This window comes from Gallus gallus, chromosome 6 (assembly GCF_016699485.2).
Source record: "Gallus gallus isolate bGalGal1 chromosome 6, bGalGal1.mat.broiler.GRCg7b, whole genome shotgun sequence".
Lineage (NCBI taxonomy): Eukaryota > Metazoa > Chordata > Aves > Galliformes > Phasianidae > Gallus > Gallus gallus.
Window position 1 is genome coordinate 27,996,578 of NC_052537.1, and position 21,486 is coordinate 28,018,063.

Consider the following 21,486-nt stretch of genomic DNA (forward strand, 5'->3'; position numbering starts at 1 on the left):
AGGATGGTGTGATTCACTTTGGGTTTTGGAGCACATTTGTACATCCCCATACATTGAAAGGAATGTTCAGGTCCGACAGGAAGCATTGTGTCAGGACAGAAGCAATTTCAGTGTGCAATAATAAATGGTCATTGGTAATGAACGCAAAACTTCCTTTGGAAAAACTGCTATCCCAAAATGACTGCTGAGCTGTAGCTGCCTGCTGAGAGAGGTGGCCATGTCTCTCAAGTGTAGAGTTCACTGGGTGCGGTCTCAGCCCGGCAGAAGTCAGAGGAGGTTTTGCCATTTTGTTCCACACAACTTGTGTGTGTAGGAGGCTCCTCCTCTGCTGCTCTTCCTCCCCAGCTGGTCACTCTTCCAACAGGCTCTCTTTTTTCTAAATGGCAAGTGGGAAAGCATTTCTCCCATAATTTGGGGAAAAGTTACAATTTAAGTAGATTTTCTTCACCCTCCTCAATTTTTTGATTAGCTGGAGATACTTAAGTCTTCATTAAAAATAAACCGATAGAATAACCTCCTCTATTTTGTTGAATTACCTTCCTTTGAAGATCCTGGTGATACAACAACTCAACATGTAGGCAGTGTTCATTTTTCAGTTTTTTTTAATTTTTGATCAGATCCACATTCAGGAAGCAAGTCCATGACCCAATTATCACAGCTGTTTCTTGGAGTCCCGTTCAGAACTTAACAGCCACCACCTTTTGTCCCCACTAACTCCACTTGTAATTGGCCTCATGTGATGCTTCATAGCTCTTCCACAGTGGTGAGTCTGACCCTGTTCAGGCCCACCCTCGTATCCTTCTGTCATTGTGCTATCACTGAGAACAGAAGAAAGCAGTATAAAGGCCCACTTTTTGTCTTGGTGATGGTGGGGCAGTGCCATGGCAGAAGACCTGTCCATTGGTCTCTTTGCAGGCTCATCTTTGCCTTCTGTTATAACCTGCCATGTACCAATGCATTTCCCCAGACTTTCACTTCTCCCTCAGCTACTTCTTTCAGGGAGCAGTGAAAGCATTTTGTCAATCCACGTGGAGATTTGTGTCCATGTGTCTTGAGCAAAAGTAGAAGCACAAAGAGGAATGACCATTTTGCTAGCATTCACCTCCTCCATTGCCATCACACTCTCCTCCTTTCCTTTTCTCCACATCTTTGTTTGTAGGAGCTGCAACTCTTTGTAGTCTGAACAATTTCACATTCTCCCTGTCAGTCCTTGCTCTTGCCACCACTGCCTTCAAAGATAAAATTCTTCTGTCTGATGATCTTGGGTACTACCAGCTGGCAAGTTTTGAGATTTTAAGCTCCGTAATAGAATTTCTAAGAGAGAACGAAATATAAAGAAAACCCAATATATTTCTGATAATTGTACACAGTCTATTTAATGATAGTATATCAACTTCATTTTAAACCCTGTTAGCTAGGAAGAAATCATATGTCAGTGATGGATGAAATAATTATTTATGCCCTTGAACATTCCATATTCTCAGGGTACTTTATTTGGACCAAGACAGATCAAAATCTGAGATAAGTCTAGGAATTTACAATGAAAAAGAACTTCCAGTTTGCCAGATCTGTTTAGCCATGAAATTTCTGTGGGAAGATATTTTTAGGTCAAAATCTTAGGCTAGATCCCGTCCCTTAGAGGCCTATTGACTTCAGAGGGTGTTTTATATGGCAGTAGCTCAGTCGTATTGTGCTTTCCTTATTCACTGCAAAACCTTTTTGAGATAACTGAGGAATAATAACTTAGTAATGCTTTTGAGAAATTTGTTAATTTCAGTTAAAAATTAGAAAATTTGAATGATAGTGGTATGTTTGTGCTGTGGCCTCATTCTAGCAATTAGATTTGTGCAGAAGGTTTGCACATCCCTCTGCATCCAGTTGCAGGACTGGGACCTATTCATGTATTTGACCATAAAGCTGAAAATATATTTTTTCTCTTTAGAGAGACTGTTATTTTACTTGAATTTAAGCCATACTGGGCTACCTTAACATATCAAAATTGACTTAATTCTACATTCTTCCAGCCTCCTGTTATAGCAGTGCGTCTCAAAGATTTATTAGACACAAATAAATATTTTCTTTTGCTCCATCAACAAAATGTACTTAATGAGGCTTCTATAAGGATTATCAAAAATGCATCTAGATTGTGTTGGCATTAATATTTTATTTTGCTGTCAATATGCAACAAAAGATGTCATCCCAAATTCACAACATGATTCAGTACTACAAAAATTGATTCCTTGGTTGCCACAGATAATTTCTTAGCAAAGAAACGGACTGGTGGATTTTTGCAGGTAGCTGAAATTCCACTTTCACCCAAGTTCATCCAGTTGAATTTGCCTTTTGTTAAAGATGTTAAAAATCATGATGTCTCATGTCAGTAATGATAATGAAGGGGAAGCTTGGCTTTAATGACATTAGAAGAGTCATTATGTTTAATTTATTGCTAATTAATGCTGCCAGCTTTCATATGCTTTGTCTAGCTGTCATATGCTTGTTATATGCCTTTTTTTTTTTTTTTTTTTTAATGTGTGTACACATCCCTCCCCATTCATTCATTTTTATTCTGACGATTTACACAGCTTTCTCTCCTCTAGGTTTCCTCCACACATGGTCCCGCCACACCATAGTTTACATACAACTGGAATCCCTCATCCGGCCATAGTCACACCAACAGTCAAACAAGAATCTTCCCAGAGTGACGTCGGCTCACTCCACAGCTCGTAAGTTTTTGCTTCATTGTGTTGTTTTCATCACCCACAAAGTATCACCTTTGCATGTGTAGATTTAAAAACCCTTGGGTTTGTGGGAATGTTTTTGCTGTAAAATATTCTTAAATTGCTTTTTCTCCCTTTGTTTTGTCTGATCGAGATGAATGGAGTTTAACTATCAAAGTACATGAAAATAATGCTAACAGTCTTTCAGACTGCTTCTGTGACATAGACAATTAGGTATTAATTTCTCCCCATTTTAACAAGAAAATGATTTTTTAAAATTAAAAATTAAGCTTTCTGACAGTTTTCGTGTCACTCGGTGCCTACTTTGAGGCCATAAGTTAACAGATACACAACAAGAGAACATAAATTTGAGCATGAACAACTTGCAGATCGGTACAGAGAGAGCTGATAGCAGGTTTAGGTTTGACCCAAGAGAGCAGTCCTCTATCTCTGCCCTGTGTATGTCTGGAGCTTCTTGCCTTTCATTTCATTAGTGTACCAGAGAGAGCGCATTTCAGTTCCCAGTGACGTTGGGATGTAATTATTTCCTCTACCATCGTGCTCACAAGCCCGCCCCATGAACTAAGAACCCATTTTCTGGGCTTGGATGTCCATGTCTCTCTGAGGCTATTCTAGGGGCTGATGATATACTTGGTGATATTACATAAACATGAGACAGGTTGTTTTTTTTTTTTATAATACTGCTAAAACTGTTCTAATGCAGCAGCCGGGGCAAGGACTCTAGAGAACCTTCTGTTCCTCTTTCTAGAGACTAATTTCTGAGGATTAATGTTAAGGGATTGAAAGGATTAATTTAATAAATTCACAAGGGTTCTCACTGTGAGGTTTTTGTCTGTTGTATCTTTACCCTTCAGAAAACATCAGGACTCCAAAAAAGAAGAAGAGAAAAAGAAGCCACACATAAAGAAACCTCTTAATGCATTTATGTTGTATATGAAGGAAATGAGAGCAAAAGTTGTAGCAGAATGCACATTGAAAGAGAGTGCAGCCATCAACCAAATCCTCGGTCGAAGGGTAGGTGACAGGAGAGAACCACAAGCAGGGACTGACCTTGGTAGGAGTCAGACTGCTTGCTGAGAAAAGGAGTTGTGTCCTGAATTGTGTGTTTTCCTCTGGTTTTCATACTGGATAGGGAAGTATTCTGTGTTCATATAATTCAACTAAACCAAAGGCCTTGTAGGTTTTTTTTGTTTGATTTGGTTTGGGCTGGGTTTTTTTGCAGACATTTCTGCTAGTGGGGTCACATATGTGGGGAGAGTTAATTAACAGCAGTATTATTTCAGTGTTATTTCCTTGACTGGCATATGGAAAAATCTCAGATTTCTTATTTTGTCTTAGAAATAGTCAGGAAAGCAACTGGTGAAGGAGGAGGCCTTTGGGAATTACGGTCCAAGTACTGGGAGGTGTGTGATCTGGAAGAGAAGAGGGGAGATGGTGATGGGGGAGGAAGGGGGAGAACTTCTGTAAATCTGTGACTGAGATCTAACACAGAAGATGTGCTTCAGCTTCTGGATCCTCTCTTCTGTTTGGTTTTATTTAGGTTTCTTAATTCTCTCTCATCGGGAAAATGAAGGGGCTGAGTAAGGGGCTGAGTGAACATAAACGATTAGTTTTGACTCAGCTGAGTTAGCTGGAGTTACAATCTGGCATAAATAAAATATGAATGTCTGTGTGCCAGATCATCTGGTTTTATCAAGTTTTTTTATGAAAACCATCTTTAGCTGTATTTATATATAAATAATCCACTCTGCTGTTAACGCACTTTAAAAAAACACCCATGTTTTTCTTTTTTTCTCTTTTCTTCACCTCAGTGGCATGCGTTATCCAGAGAAGAACAAGCGAAATACTATGAACTGGCAAGAAAGGAACGACAGCTTCATATGCAGCTGTACCCGGGCTGGTCTGCACGGGATAACTATGTAGGTTCCTATGTAGGTGGAAATTTTTTTAGTAGTAGAGCTTGTAGAAATGTATATGTGACCTGCTGAACTACGACCACACATTGCACACAAGCACTACTTGGAAAGCGTGCCTCAGGATCCCAATCTGGTAACAGCAACGGACGCTTCCCTCTGCGATACTAAAACTATTGGGGATAATTCACAGCCCTCCACTTGGAAGAGGCTTCCTGGCTGGGACTAGTAAAAGGTTAGAATTGGGGCATGGCAGTAGAGATCTGTGAAGAAACTCTTGCCTTCACTTTTACCAGCATCTGGAGATGCTATTGGCTTGCTGTTCATTTTAAATTTTATTTTATATATACATATATATGTACAGACATATATATAATTAAATTCCCCTAGTATGGCTCTTCTCCTTTCCACCAAAAGATATGAATAATTAGTGTCTTGTGCTTATCTGTGTGAGAGTATAGTGGAAAGTGGAAGAATGACTTATCCTAGCTTCAGAGAAGGACTGGCAAAACCAGAAGCATGACTTGTTTGAAAGTCTTACTCTCAAGTGGGGTTAAATGAATTATTCCACGCTCTACTGTTGTGTATTTTGATTATGTTCTGCCTTTTCATGGCCATGTTATTATTTTTTCCCCTCATCATTTTTTGAAGAGTATTTTGGAGTTTGTTATCAATTCATAGGGTGTTTTTAAGATTGATTCCCCTCTCCGCCTTCCAGAAAGCCTTTTTGTAGCTAAAAGCGATAGAATTTTCTGTTAAAAATGTAAGGTCAGTTGTTGTAACTACTTACTAGTAGTATACAGCCCCTTCTTCCATGAAGAATAAGTGATGCATCTGGTAGTAAGTGAATACAAGCCTGAACCCATAAGTTCTTGGCAGATTTGTAGATTGGTGGGAGCTCTAATCCCTCATTAATAGGATTACAATAGCATCTTGATTATTAAAATTAAAATATAAACTACCTAAAACTTTCAGGGTATCTGGTTTTAAAATAAGCCTTGCTCCCTACATTCCAGGTAGACTTCCGTGCAAGGTTGGGGATTAGTTAGTACGTGTAAAATTAATGTTAGTTATGTGTAGTGTTACACGCTTTGTTTTTGTTGAAGTCTGTCCCCTGCATCATTACCATCATCTCTGCCTAGTTTACCATTAATACTGTGTTTTGCCTCAGTCATGTAATGTGTGTGCTTTGTGTATGGCAATGTTTACCTCTTAGAGCGTTTGTGCTTCCACATGTATGTATGAAAAAATGAGGTCACAGTCAGCAGCACAGCCTAGAGCAGCAGAAGCTCTCTACACTCTTCCAGTGTTTCAGCAGTAGAGTGTGCTCACTTATTTAGCTACATTTACTTATGGACAGTTTTTGAAATCCTTATGTTCTTTCTTGATTATCTTTGCTTTCTGTTGGACTCTCCTTCACTCCTTCCTTTGTTCGTTGCTGAAAGTGTAGGCCTGTGCACTCCTTGGAGGCACAGGAAATCTCTTTAAGCCTCACGAGGCACTGCTCCTGTTAACAACATTCTCCCCTTCTTTTCAGCATAGTCTGGCCTGAGTCTGTTGGGCCATAGGCTTGAGGTAGTTCCTTAGCACTGCACAGTATTGTCATCCTGGGTGTTCAAAAGCGAGTATAGGCTCAGCTGAGGCTTTGGGATTGCTTGCTCTGTGCAGTGACTGTGCCACCAACGGATGGGCACGTACAAAGCCTTCAGCATTTAGGACCTTTACTTTTGTCCTCACCGTGTGAGCACTGAGAAACCCTTTCTTCCTCAGCTAAAAAGGACAGGATGAGAAAGCTGTCGGTTTCCCAGCAGCTTGATGCTGTACCCCCAAGTGACCTTCAGGGGGAACCTTCCTGCCTGAGGAGAGCACGGGAGCTTTGCATCACACAATTGAATCATTGGCAGGATTTATTTATTTTTCCTTTCCTGGGGTCTCAAGTCCTTCCCTCATCTAGAGCAGGAGCATGTTTGGGGTGCTTGAGAGAGCTAAATCATTAGGCATTTTCACATCAGGCCTGAGGATGGGGCCAGATGTAGCCCAAGTCTTCAGAAAGAGGAGAGAAACACAGCTTTCAGCTGCTCTTAAATAAGAGAAGAGGATTGAGCAAATCCCCTGTGACTTGCTGGTGTCACGAGACACATTCGCTCTTCCTGCAATCTAATGTAAGATGTTAAGTGGTGCTGAGTGCTGGACTCAGAAATATGTAAGGGTCTAGTCACCTCGCCTGCTGGTTGTCTAGAAAATTAATACCAAAGTACTAAATGCAGAACTCTGCAGTCCTGTCAAAACCTATGTTGGTTTGGCTCTGCAGAGAGAGCTGCCAAAATGTTTAGCAAGTATGTACATCCACATTTCCTTGAAGCCTTGGGATTTGTATAGGATGATGATGAAAATGTTACAGACTGTCTGTTCCTGTCTTAAGAGGACAGTCTAAGGCTAAGACAAAACTGTCTTCTGCTGAGTACTTGAAGAACTGTTGTCATAATTATTTCCTTATGTCCATATAGTAAATGTAGCTACACATTATCTTCTGCAGAAGTTGAATGAGTAATCAAGATAGATTTTTCCCCATAACATTTGCAAAGAACAAAAAAGAAGTTAGTGGGACCTTTTTCAGCTCTTTGTTAGAAAAGTTTTCAAGGCTTGTGTTGAAAATGAATCAGAAATTCCTGGTCCATGGCTGATGTTTCTGTATATTGGTCATTTTTAATAGATTGCTCTCCAGAGAGGTTATAGTACTTTAATACCTGGCTTGAAGAGTTTGTAAGGGGCTGATGACTCCTGACCTTTGTTTTGGCTGGCTATCAAGTGAAAAAGCAATGAGGTCTCAAGTTGGAATAGCCTTTCAGTTCTCAAATGCACTGAAAAATTAATCAAGTTGGCCAGATTAAATAAAAATCAGGCTTATGGTCCTTAGGCAATTGGCTGGTTTCAGTTACATTGTAAAGCTGGGAAAAATTCACTGGCTTTCACAGAGTTACTGTCAAATGAGATCAATGCAGATGGAGCAGTCTGAGCCTTTTGTATTTCTGTGTTGTACGTGGACTTTGGGATACCGTGTTTTCCCTGTTGTATTCTCAGGGAGCTTTAGGAGCAGTGCTTGTCTGTCTTGTCTTCTCATCACGTTAGACAAATGGGTGCTGTGGCAACTGACTCAAGGCAATGATTTTCCATATCCCCCCAAATGACCTCGGAAGGTCTGAGATGTTTACTCGGCAGCATTCAGAGCATAAGATTACGTGCACATCACTTAAAAGCCCTTTAAAATTGACTGCACACTGCTTTATCCATCACGGGAAGGTTTCTTCGAACAAGACTGTGCTTGTGACAGCCTGGACAGCAGGGTGGCAGTTTACAAGCAAGAGGGAATGAGTACAGAACCCTATGCCAGACAGTTGGCTGCTGGGGAGAAGGAACACCACACCAACAGATCAAAACCCAGCATTCACACTGGGGGAATTTCTTGCTGATACATTCCAGGGAATGCATGATAGTGAGCATGCCAAATGTTACACTGGATGTGCCAAGCTGAAGCCAATCCTAACCATGTAGCTGGGAACCAGACCAACCTACTGAGAAAGAGCAGTCTGCCATGTGGGAGAAGCTCTTGGCCTCCCCACAGATACGTCCAGTCCTTCAAAAGTACTGTGAGATTCCTTCTTCCAAGCCATGTTTGTTCCCTCTTGACCACAAGGGATTGCTGGTCTGGTCTCTGTTCACCAACTTCTCTTACTCTGCCACAGCCTTCAAAAGCAGGGATCTCTGCGCTGGTCACAGTTGATGTTGCAAGCCCAGAAGTTGTTGCTTTTCGTGTCTGCTGAGCTACGAAAACAACAACAACAACAAAAAAACACAAACTCTTGACATTTTGCAATGGCCTTTTTGTGCTGCTCTGCAGACCGTAGCTCAATGTTAGAAGAGTTTTCTTTGAAAATAGCTTTTCTCTTTTGGGCCATCCTTATCACTTTATAACTCAGAAGATGATTGCTGGGTTTCTACAGAACTCGAGCTGGTTCTCTTGACTGTGTCCTCTCCCTCTCTGCTGGTAGCAAACAGAACCAGCCAGCTCCTGCTTCCCGGGCCTCTTCTGTTCCTTTTCTCCTTTCAGCCAGAAACAGTGACAAATCACATCATCTTACTGGGCAGCATTTGGGAAAGAGACACAGTTTGGCAGAATATTGCTGATTTTCTGTGTGACTGAGCAAAAATGAGTCTTGGTTGTATCTGGATTTTTGCTTTGCTTTGTTTCCTAGATTGTGAGTGTGCTTAGAAACCTGCAGCTTAGGTTTTGCTCATCATCATGGCTTTCTTGTGTGGTCTATCATTTCATGCTCATGTGTTCCCCTTCCTTCATTCTCTGCCATTCCCCTTTCTTCATTTTCCCCATCCTACAAAAACAAGGCCACAAGTAACTTCTGACATGTCCAGGTGTAGGGGTGTGTGTGTGTTGCAAATGTTTGTCATCACTGTGATCCCAACCCAAAAGCAGCATCTTGCAGGCCCCTCACCAGGCTTAGGGGGGTGGGTGGCAGCCCTATGGAAGCCCCAGGGCCTCAGCTTTCCTGGGACAGTGTGAGTGAGCACAGCTTTGCTGACCCCCAGCACAGACAGGCCCCCACCCTATTGCCATGCCGCCTTAGAAGGAGCTGTGTTTTGATTTGATTTTAACCCTTCTCATTTGTGTGTGTGTCATGCAGGGAAAGAAGAAGAAGAGGAAAAGGGATAAGCAGCCAGGAGAGACCAATGGTAAGTAAAAATAAGTCTAAATATCTCACGTAGTGGAAGTGTGGCAGTCCCAGTGTCACGCTTGTAGGTAGGGGGGAGGTGGGCTCGAGTCTCCCAGCCTGACGGGGTGCCAGTCCCGATAGTAGACAGCCTTTTTTTTAATGCACCCTAATTATTTACACGTTATTGCCCTTCTAAAACTAGTAACCAAGCCATTGCATGTAAGAGCCTCTTGTGACGTTAGCTGAATTTATTCCCAGTAATTGCAAAGCCTGTAACTGCAGTTCCATAGTTGTAATGCCTATGCCGTTGTTCATAAAGTTGTCTGCTTATGTTGCGCATATGTGTGCGTGTACGTACGTATGTGTTTGGTATTAATTTGGGCTGTACCTGTGTGTTCTGATGCATGCCTTACAGTGGTAAATCGCACCCATTTTAAATTAAGGAGGTTTGCCATTCTATATAGGAAATTAGAAATACTGCATAGGCAATCTCATAGTCAATTTTGAAGAAGCCCTGACTTAATTTTTTTGAAGCCTTTGTATAATTTGTTCTTTTTTTTCAGAACACAGCGAATGTTTCCTAAATCCTTGCCTTTCACTTCCTCCGATTACAGGTGCTAACGTCATTTTGAGTCATTTAAAATAGTTTATAAACTGCTTTTTAATTTTTTTCCTGCCATTATAGACTTTAACATTAAACACTTCTGACATTAAGAAAAAAATACCATCCACACGTTTTTATAGTATTTATTATCTATATATCTTTATATCTATTATATGTTTGATAGTATTTTTTTAATTTTGCTTTTGTTTTTTTTTTTTTGTAACAATTGCTATTAAACCGTAATGCAGTAAAAATAACGCAAGAGTTGTACTAACTGTGCAAATTGAATATGCAGTATTTCTTTAAAGAGACTGATAAAGAATGGAAGCAAGTCAGCAATGAACCTCCTTAATCTAATGGCATTTTTCATGGCTCCCACTAAGTCTTCTCACATTAGCATGCAAACGCATGTTTTTTATTATTATTTTAGTTTTGGATTTTATTTTATTTTATTTTTTTGCCTTTCTCCTCAAGCCTACTCATTGCAATTCACTAGCTGTACTAACTCAGCACCTTGCCATGCTTTACGTTTTATTTTCTGGCTGATACTAACACGCTCATTCCGCAATCTGCTTATTCTTATCCATTCTTTTAAGTACAAATTAATCAAAACAAATAAATTGAATGTTATTCCAAAAGCTGCATTATCCCAGGAGATATAATTTCCTTTTTTTTTTTTCTTTTTCTTTTTTTTTCCTCTTATTTTTATTTTGTATCTGAGTTGAAGAAAAAAGCATGTTCAGGATCTAACTTCCATACTCAGCTTCTTTTCTTCCTTTTTTTCCCCCCCTCAAAAAAAAGAAAAAAAAAAAAAAAAAGAGAGAGAATAAAAAAACCCAACCCACACAAATCTTGCCTAAAACATCTTGCTAGACCAGCCACGATGACTTTCCTCTACCTGCTCTTTTAAAAAGGGAAAGAAACAGTCCTTTATAAAGGGATACTGCAGCTTTAATTGCAACAGCTAATTTCAAGAGTTGAATAAAAATGTGATTATCACTTTTTTAACTTTTAAATTGAAAGTCATTATTTTGCAATTAATAATGAGGACATTGATTTTTATTCCCTTTTTTATTTTTATTTTTTCCTTATTTTTATCTTTCTCTTTTTTCTCCCCTTTTCTCTCCTCCTCCCTCTTCTCTCTCTCTCTCTCTCTCTCTCTCTCCCCCTCTCCCCTTTCTTTTTCCTCTCCCCCTTTCCTGCTCGCTTTTCTTGAACTCATTCAGACCTGAGCGCTCCTAAGAAATGCCGAGCGCGCTTTGGCCTTGATCAACAGAATAACTGGTGCGGCCCCTGCAGGTGTGTATAGTTTTCCCAGACTCGCTATGGCTGATTTGCAGCTGGTTTATTTGGTACTTTCCCCTTTTTTTCCTGCCTTGTTGCTTTGTAGCTCTGTGTTGTGATCTAGAAGACACAAGGGAGTGGGACACAGCCATGAGTTATCGTCTCTCTGAAAGGGTTTTGCTTTTTTTTTTTCAGTTGTTTTTTTGTTTTTTTTTTTTTCCTTCCTCTTTGCTGCTGCTAGCCAAAAACCCACTGTAAAACAGCATCAGCCTTAAGCCTCTCTGATCCCTGGCTCAAACACAGCCCTTTCCTCCCGGCCTCCGCTCCAGGACAGTCACGTTGTCGTGGGCTCCCGCAGCCCGCGCTAACACGGCGCTGAGCGCGGAGCCGATGCCGGATGGACACACGGCGGTGTCGGAGATTTTTGTTTTGGCTCATTGTAAAAGTCCTGTTTCTTTCATGCCCTTGGTGTGAGGGGAGATTACCAAATAAAGCGGAGGTGATTAAAAGCTGAACGTAGCTGTAGCTAAGATTACGCAGTCCAAATGAGCTCTATCCACCATTGTGTTGTATTTTTTGTGTTTACCTTATGCTAACAGATGCAAATACTCCAAAGAAGTGTCGGGCATTGTTCGGGCTTGACCGACAGAGTTTATGGTGCAAACCATGCAGGTATAATACTACCCACTAGGCCTCTGGGGAAATAAAAGCAATCTGTCCTCTTAGTGCATTCGTGTGATTTTGTTTTTTTAATCTTTTTTCCCCACTCCCCACCTTTCTCTCTCCCACAGCATCAATTGCTAATAATCTTTTGATCTCTGGAATTTCTTGCTAATTTAATGCCATTTTTCTCTCTTTCTTTACCAATAACCTCTCCCTGGTGGTAGAACTGGGAACAAGAACGCTTGAAGTGCTTGAAGCTGGCAGTTGTTTTCTTGTTTCTTTCCAGATTGTCAGCAACAAAAAGAATGTTTAGCTGGACATCTATATTTTGTCTTTCATTGGGTCTGTGTCCAGTGCCTTCAAAGGCTTAAAACGTTTTGGGATCTGCAGCAGTAGTGCTTTTCAAATGATGATAGATATAAAAGCCAGTGTTTACAGCTTATATCGTACTCCTTTTTTTTTTGGTGTTATATGCAAAATTAAATTGCTGCCTGTAGGCTCCTGTGCCTCCATGAGTTTTATGCAGAAATCGTTTTTAAGTAATTCGATGTCTTTTTTTTTTTTTTCTGATTCTGAAAATACATTTTTTTCTAAATTTTATCCCAACATGTGAGCTGTAAACTCCTGAGCTCTAGGCAAAACTAATTCCAACTTTAGTAGGACAGTTTCCAGCATTCAAAGGAGGTGAAAGACACCAGAGAGCCCAAATTTCGACAGCCCATGTTCTACTGGAGTTTAATTCCATGTATGACTCAGTATGTACGTCTTTCTTGGTGGAGGGATACCGAGTAGTTCTTTTCTCATTCCTTTTTCCTTATATGATCGCATTTGGTTAAATTTGTTGTTTCTTTGTTCTGATACAAGCAGTCTTTGAATTTGGAATATTATGATGGTAGGTATTTCAACCCAAACCACACTCTGTGTGTAGTGATTCCCTCTCCCACATTCTCCCCTCTTACTCATGCCAGTCCCATGTGCTTCATCTCATTTAGAATGTAGATCAGATGTTCATCATATTCTGTGTATGCACGCAGTCTTGTTTGTGCTTAGTGTCGAGGAAAACATGAATCAAGGGTGGTGTTGTATGTCAAAATACTAGATAAGGCACCAAAATTGTTTTCAGATGATTGTCCTGTTTGAGGCATGCTAGTACCGGGTGTTTTGGGGGTTGAGATGTTAGATACCAGTATGTGTGTTAAGAAACAAGTATTGAAAGCTGCTGTTTCTTAAAGCTTAAGGAAAGGAAGGAGAGTTTAATCCAGAAGAGCTGGGTAGGCACCTTCCATGTGTCAGGACTTGAGTCTTGTGCTAAGCGAAAGCTTCGATGCTATGTTTAATTAGGCTTTATTCTGTGGTTAATTTACTAGACACTATCAGCAGATATTTGTGTAGTCTAGAGATACAGTATTGGAAGCATGTAGTCTGTATGCCATGCACCAGAATGGAGGGCACATCATGTTTGTGTGGCTCTGTATTTCCCTAGTGGCTTAAGTAAGCATCATACTTTTAAAACTACGTTTTATCAGCGAAGGGACTTTTCCTTCAGTCTGTGCAGTGCTTATGTTACACATAAAGCTTAAACTCTCTCTTAACTTATACCTGGTTTTGGCCAGAGATCTTTACTGCACATTAGTGACAACTTTTTTAGACCAGTTTTGGAATCATTTTTGAGCAGCATGGCCCCTTTTCATGGTAAGATAGCTGTAGGGTTACTGATACAGTCAGCTTTTTTTTTTTTTCCTTTCTTTTCTTTTAAAACATGGAGACATTTTATCACTAGGTAGTGTAGAGCATTTCTCTCTTAGTTGTTGTCCTAAGCATTACAACTTTGCATTTGATAGCATGATAGCTTTTTGTAGCGCATCTTAAGTAGGCGCTAAAGATGTACAGTTTGCAAATACAAAAGAAACTGAGACATCTTTGCTCACAGCAACTGAATAAACCCTTGTCATCATCTGTGGCTTTCACTCATGGCAATTGCAGTGTTCTGGGTTTTTCTGATGCTGTCCTGGGGCTAATTTCAATGACAGCATGAACAGGGTCAGTTCTGTTGGTGGCTGAGGTACTGATGTAGCAGCTGACACTTTCAGAGTGTCACACAAGTGGATAATCCTCACAGTGTGCTTCTAAGGGGGGATATGTGGCATTTTTGTTCCCTCTTTAAGAGCAGCAAAACTGAGGCACAAAACATTTCTCAGATGTTGACTTATTCCCCTTCACCAGGGTTGCCTCAAGTTGTTCACTTCTGGTAAGATTTGGCTTGCAGGGTTTTGGAGTTGTGCCCATCTGTTTATTCTGGCCCAGCTAACCCTGTCCCCTACATGACTACAGATAGCACATAGTGAAGATGGAGAATCGTCCCCCCTTGAACCAAGATTTGTTTAAATGGCTTTTCAGATTAAAAGTGGCCTCACTGTTTAAGAGTTGAACATAAAACAGAGAGAAAACACTCTGCTTCCTTAGTCCTAATCAAATGAACATCGAAGGTAGCAGACCAGTGTTTTCAGTTTTGAGAGCTGTTAATTCTGCAAACTCAGAAAGTCAGACAGTTCTTTGGTTGGCTGATACAAGTTGGCTCTGCCATGAGAAATTCCTCATTTCAGGCCACAGAACTTAAAACAGTATTAACAAAATCATTTTTAATTCTCTACATACTAGATTCAAACTGTGAATCTGTGAGATAATTAGCTGCCCTGTGGGTTCAGAGCAGTCCAGCTGAATGGCTTCTGGAGCAGTGTCAGTGAGGAGGGCAGAGCTTGGGTTTCTGCTTGGGGTGAGAGGAAACCTTGCAATCTCCAAGCTGAGAAAATCCACCTTTCAATGTAGGTGTCATCATAGAGCTTTGTGCACATCTCTGTTCTGCTTTGCCATTGGCAGCAGCAAAGAAAGTCATAATGTGAATTCTGGGTCTGGTAGCTTTGCCCAGCTGGAGCTAGGAAGTGGGGAAGCAGAGGCCAGGAGCAGCAGAAATGCCCATAGCCACGTGCTAGAGGCTTTCCTCGCTGTTTGTTGTTGGTAGAAGAATTAACAGGTTCTGTTTTGAGCCCACCAAGTTAATTTCTTTCTGTCTTTTAACGTTGCTCTAATAAAGCATGGTTTACAGCCTTCACTTGCTGTCCTCTATCTTTCCTTCTTTCTTCCTTTTTTAACATTTAAGTTGCATGGTTGTCTTTAGTTTTTAGCATGTATTTATCTGCAGGCTAACGTGGTTATAACTCTATTAGCCCTAACTCCTTACCTTGCCAGGTGTACGTGGAGCAGACCCACTGATTCTCTGGAGGAAGGAAGCCACAACCCTCATCCCCACTAAAGCAGGTGGAAAGATGGGTCTGTCGCTCCCTTCCTGGTTATGGGAGATAACACTTTCTAATGCCAGGATCAGGCTGGTTATATCTCCCATGCAGCTGAGAAATGTCCAGTTCCAGTGCCTAGGATTGACCCAATGCTATACTTAGGGGAGCATACTGACTACCAGAGTTGGAAGTATGACAAAATACATGAATGGAGAGTTTCAGACAGTGATGTTCAGCATTGGTGCCACACTTGGGAGCTTCTCCTGATGAAGTTGCTGAGCTGGTATGAAAGGCGTCCATGCTCCTTCACGTTGGTGGCTTTGAGCTGAGTGTCCGAAGTTTCTGTGGCAGAGCTGCTTTAGACAGATGTGGTCAAATACAGTGGGCTGTGAGACCGTGGTCAGCACTTCTCCAGAAAGTGCTCGAGCAGAAAGGCTGGAGAGCTGTCATTAGGAGGGTCAGGGTGGCCACTCAACATCGTTCTCCCAGATGCTGCAGTTGTTTGCCTCATTATTTCCGTCCTGCTGCTAGAACTGTCATGCAGACACTTGGCAAGAGAGGTGGTGTGAGAATGTCATCTGTTTCCATTGCTCCTTTACATTATTAAGGGGACAGAGGGAGGAGAAAAGATTTGTTGGGTCACTTATGTGGAGGTGAACTTGTGAGACTCTCATATTCCCTGCTGTGAAATAAGTTCCCCATGTTGCTCCTTACTTTTGTGCCTGTTGTCGTGCTCCTCACCCACTGAAATTGGATCCCACTGAAGTGACAAGGATGGCCTCTCAGAGGAAAATTCCCCCAATGCAGACAAGCAGCTTCCCAAATCTACCACTCTGCCTTAAACCAAAAAGTAAAACTGAGTCAATTTAAAGCCACAACCTGCAGGCCATACAACCAGTTATTCTTGTTATTTTGGATCATACTCTGTTTATCCTGTTCTTTTTCTGGTTTTCCTTCTGTTTGTTTTGTTGTTTTGTTTTTATTTCCCCTCTCTCATTCTCTCTATTATATTCCTCCTGTCTGACTCTGACCTTTCTGGATTTGGTGTGGTTCTTAACAGAGGAGAAAGCGAGGAGTTTAGGTTGCAGCAGTCTGGCCTCCCAGGGCAGAGCATCATAAGAGCTGCCAGGTGATGCAGGGTACAGAGCCCCTTTGAGGTGGCTTGAGATACGCTCAACATATCCAGGGCTTTTATTTCCTAAGGATACTTTTTTTTATTTTTTGGGGAGGAAAGTTGAATCTGTAGATTAGCACAGTGGGCTCGAAAAATTTGGTATATCCAGTTTCGTTAATCTGAAAGTCAATAAATAGGGCATGGAGGCAGCCCGAAGAGGAGGGGGATGAAGAGGCAATGGGTGCAGCCTTTCCAAATCTGTTAGCCCAGGGAGGGCTGAGTGGACGGGGCACCATGGCCGCCTGCCAGCCCCAGGATGGTGCGCAGGGCTGGGCCCGAGGCCCCTTGCTGTAGCTAACTGTCTGTGTCGGCATCTCTGCCTTCATTCACAGATAACTCTCTCCCTGTTTCTAGGAGAAAAAAAAAGTGCGTTCGCTACATACAAGGTGAAGGCAGCTGCGTCAGCCCACCCTCTTCAGATGGAAGCTTACTAGACTCTCCTCCGTCCTCCCCCGCCATGCTCGCCTCCCCCTCCAGAGACTCAAAACCACAGACTGAACAAACGCAACCCCTCTCGCTCTCCCTGAAGCCCGACCCGCTGGCGCACCTGGTCATGATGCCGCCGCCATCCTCGCTCGTCCTCGCCGAGAGCGCTGCGAGCAAGCCCGGCGCCCTGCCTGCCGCCAGCTGCCCCAACGGGGCCCTGGACCACGCGCCGGCCGCCCTCCCGCCGGCCGCATCCCTCGCACAGCCCTCCACCTCCTCCCTACATTCCCACAGCTCGCTGGCGGGGCCGCAGCCCCAGCCGCTCTCCCTCGTAACCAAGTCCTTAGAATAGCTTTAGCCTCTGTCGCCCTTTCGGTTTCCTTCGGGGTGGTTGGATTCTGTTGGGATTTGGGTTTGGTTTGGTTTTGTTTTTTTCCTTTTCTTTTTTTTTTTTTCATTTTTCTTCTGTTTTTTTTCTTTTCCTCCTCCTCCTCGTCGTCGTCCACCGTTCGTCGTCGTTTCTCGGTTTCATTTCCAGTTTGTGCCACATGGCTACATTAGTTGATGTTTTATCGAGTTCATTGGTCAATATTTGACCCATTCTTATTTCAATTTCTCCTTTTTAAATATGTAGATGAGAAGAGCCTCATGATTCTGCCAAAATTTTTATCAACAGCTGTTTAAAGTCTTTGTAGCGTTTAAAAAATATATATATATACATAATTGTTATGTAGTTCCAATAGCTTAGTTTTAAAGACTGATTTTAAAAATTAAAAAAAAAAAAAGAAAAAAAAAAGAAAAAAAAAAAGAAGCAATTTTGAAGCAGCCCTTGCCGGAGGCATTGGTTCTTTATTATTTGTATTAAATACGAGCTTGCGAACCAATCATTTTACATCTGGTTTTTAAACCTTTAAGGGCACAGTGAATGCAGTGCCGCTACTACTTCTTTTTTTTTTTTTTTTCCTTCCTCGTGTGAAACAACCTTTATTGTGATGTTACTTGTTATTGTTTAAATGTACAGAAACAAAGGGTTAAAAAAAAATGTGTTAATATACCTTGTTCCATGGTGTTGTTCTTTTTGGGGGAGGGAACGCTACTCAACAATTAAAAGTATCACAACGCTATTGGACCAGTAGTATTTATTGCTTTAGAAATTGCTTGTTGTATCTGTATGTTGTCCCTTTTTAAATGGTTTTTTTCCTCTTTTTTTTTTCTTGAAACATTGTATAAAGTTTTTTGGTTTTTTTTTTTTTTTGCCCTTAGTGTAAGCATCTTATATATAACAACTCATTTGTACAAGGTTTTTAAGTTTATATATAAATGTGTATATATATATTTTTTCCAGGATTTTTTTTTTTGACTTCCTTTCGTGATTTTTTTTTTTTTTCTGTATGAAACACGGTTGCCACCAAACGGACATTTGCAGATGCATTTTTCAAGGATCAATAGTGTAAAAAAAATAGAAATCGCTTTAAAAGCCATTACACACACACACACACACACACGCACGCACACAAAATAAAGAGACTTGAAAACTGAGCAAGGGAATTTTTCACAACGCTGTTTGAAAAATAGCAAGGTCCAAGTGTGTCCCGTTCAGAACTGCAGCTGGATCCCCTGCGGCATCAGGACTGTAGGCTGTGTGCAAAATCTCCATGTGCCAAAATTCTCAGTGACTTTAAACTTTCTCCCGACAACTTTATTATTTTATTATTATTATTTTTTTTTAATGCTGTAATTTTTTTGTTCATCATGTTTTGCTGTGATGTTACATAGGTAGATATGTATGTAGTTTTAATGTCACCTATAACAGACGTGTTTGGTAGCAGATTGTCCGGAAAGCATTTAAAATGAAGAGGTATAAACCCTTAAGGGCCAAATTCTGTATATTAGATTATTCATAAAAGGAAAATCAGACTGCCACTTTTATGTACACTTACTACATACAGGTAGGTAGCAAACTTAAAACATAAAAAAAAAAAAAAACCTAGGCATGTTGATGTTGCAAAAAACGCTGTATAAAGCTGAAAAATTGTTCATCTGTTCATTCAGTGCCATTGTAGTTGACATGAAGCGATTGTAAAACTGTCTCAGATTTTTCTCTGGTTTATTAAGATGCTAACTATAACATTTTTTGTGAATACTTTGAATGTTTCCTAACAGTTGTGATGTTACTGTTCCGTTTTATGCTCTTATTCCGATTTTCATTTTTAATGGTTTGGAAGCCATTTTTTGTAATGAATAAATGTTCATGCTGTACAGTATCTGTAGCATGCAGTTCTGGATTAATAAAAGCAACTTAGTATGTGCAGAGAACGACTTGTCAACTCATTTATGCGTTGACTGCATTTCACTCAGGCCGGAAAGATTGACAGCCCGAGGGGAAACCTTCCTTGAAAAACTGTTGCAAAAGATGTGGTGACAGCCAGGTAGTTCTGCTCACACCAGGTCCTGCTGCTGCCCTGGCCTGCGTGCATTTTGCACCAGCCTTCTCCCTGCCCAGCATGCGTTTGTGTGAGCAGCAGTATTGGAAAATGCATTTTATTTATTTCAAATATGAATTCAAGTTTTATTTTATTTGCATACAATTTGACAAAAGGCAAATAGCATGGAAGTGAAGTCATGCTGTCCTTCCAACGTGACCCTGACTAGGGAACGGGAGACCGGGGCTGATGAAGCCCTATTTGAAGCTAATGATCTCAACGCGGGACCTGATGCACTCTAAAGGTTGGTCAGGAGAGCTCAGGCAGCCCAGGCTGACAGAATGCTGGTGCTGGTCTTAGGGTTTATCTCCTCTATAGAATTTGTCCCATTTCTGCAATTACTTCATCTTATGCAACGAGCCCTTACAGCTCAGCTCCGAGCGCTGAGCACCCAGCAAGCCCCTTAACTGCAGCAATTCCTGTAAGTGCTACACGATGACAGTACATGGCTCTGTGCGTTCAAAAACTTTTATGAAACAATTGGTTTGCTTGTTTATTTAAGTGAGTAGGGACTTTAGCTTCATCATTTCCAGGAATCTCTCACATGTGGATGTCACCGTGGCCCCAGGCATGGAAAATCTCAGCTGTAGCAATTTCTACAGTGGCACTCGATGGAGAAGTCTGCCAACAGGCACGCTCTGCCGCCGCACTCGAGTTGTTGTACTTTCCTTCGGTCCTGATGAGCTCTGCAGGAAGGGTAAGTGTTCTTTCTCCTGTGGGGAAAGTGGCACAGAGCGGTGATTTTTTGTGGGGTTCGGTTGCTTTCCAAGGCAGAGGAAAAGGGAGCACCTGAAATACCTGTGCCCCGCCTCCATTGATGGAACCGCAGCGGTGTGTTGGCTACAGAAGGAATTTGCTTCCTTGTGGGAAGGAGGCAGGGAGGTACCAGGTGAAGAACTTCATGTTCAAACAGGATATATAGCACTTCCTATTCTACTGCCTTTTTTAAGAACTGGTCTCCAAATTCAGGTATGTAAACCTGATGGTGGTCCCTCTCCCTTCAGTCCCTCAGGGCTCAGATGCAGTACTAGGGCAATGGGACTGCCCTTAGGGAAAAGAGTATCACCCTCATACATTCAGAAATGTGCATGATGCTAAATCTTGCTGCTGTTGGTAGCCAGGAAATTGAACACGATGCACAAATTACTCTCCCACTACTTAAGGTTTCTGGAGAATATATTTTTCTTTCTCTTAAATGTTTTGACTCTCACTAGAACATGGCCATCCATCAGCCAGACACATGTGCTGCGTCTCTGCTGGGGATAACTGCTCTCTTCTAATGTAAAACATAGTGCTCCAGGGAGAACTTTGAATACCATGATTCAAAGGAGACACCATCAAGGTATGATTCATGTGCTCAGCAAAATGGTGTGTTCTTTGCTTGCTGTGTTATTAGCAAGCAGTATCCAAAAACACTGTTCCTGGACAAATTGGTTTTCCTTCTGCGTATTGGTTGAAAGATACGCTGAACAGAGCTCATAAGTGGTGTAAAGCTCAAGCTGGAAACCCTTGTTTGCGTCTGAGAACAATTGTGTATTCTTTGGAAAGCAACTGGTTGGGTTTCCAGCAGGTTGTGCATTGGCTGTGTCCCTTGAGGGGCTGATGCCCCCTGACTGGCCTCCAAATTCCCATACTCAGAACTCCCAGGCTGAGGCAAAGCTTCAGGACAGAGTGGGGCCAGAGCGGCTGCAGGGATGTACCCTGGTCCCTTCTTTGCCCCCAGAGCAGTGTGTGGGGCACACTGGAATGATCCGTCCTCACATGAGCCGCCATAGGATAGCACTGGGCCCGGCATACAGTAGGCAATTCACTGCGGGTATTGCTTCCATCTGTTTTTATGGGATAAGGCAAGGAAGTAAGTCAGTGTATTTCATGTTCAGGAGGCATTTATTTTCCATTAGCTTTGTAAATCTCATTTTTCACTTAGTGTATGGAATTTTAAAAAGTTTAAGCAATTGCTGACTCAATAAACCAGTGCCACATGTTTTTAAGCTTTGCTTAGAAGAAAAAGAAACAATAAGAAAAGGAAAGGGAAGGCAGGAAAAAAAAAAAGAGAGAGAGAGAGCAGTCTGTAGCGTCCAATTCATTCCATTAAGCCCTATAAAGATGTAAAGAGAACTCATGGTATAATGGCTGCATGGGCCATTGCAACAAGCATGACAGCGAGCAGTAATAACAACA

General features: G+C 41.5%; 1 protein-coding gene across 33 annotated transcripts in view; it reads left to right on the forward strand.

The window, feature by feature from the left end:
* TCF7L2 (transcription factor 7-like 2 (T-cell specific, HMG-box)) overlaps positions 1 to 19,138 on the forward strand; it is a 172,412-nt gene extending 153,274 nt beyond the window's left edge. For 5 of the 33 annotated variants that reach the window (XM_015288549.4, XM_040702247.2, XM_046942724.1 and 2 more), the window contains 7 exons: positions 2,598 to 2,723; positions 3,593 to 3,752; positions 4,550 to 4,657; positions 9,349 to 9,397; positions 9,942 to 9,992; positions 11,209 to 11,281; positions 16,751 to 19,133. In XM_015288549.4, the coding sequence (XP_015144035.1) occupies positions 2,598 to 2,723; positions 3,593 to 3,752; positions 4,550 to 4,657; positions 9,349 to 9,397; positions 9,942 to 9,992; positions 11,209 to 11,281; positions 16,751 to 17,174 (991 nt within the window). In that variant the 3' untranslated portion in view covers positions 17,175 to 19,133. Of the gene's footprint in view, positions 1 to 2,582; positions 2,724 to 3,592; positions 3,753 to 4,549; positions 4,658 to 9,348; positions 9,398 to 9,941; positions 9,993 to 11,208; positions 11,282 to 11,865; positions 11,940 to 12,796; positions 12,823 to 16,750 lie in introns of those variants that run through there. The other 28 variants (XM_015288546.4, XM_046942721.1, XM_046942723.1 and 25 more) reach the window with 19 other exon arrangements.
* Positions 19,139 to 21,486: the final 2,348 nt, after the last annotated feature.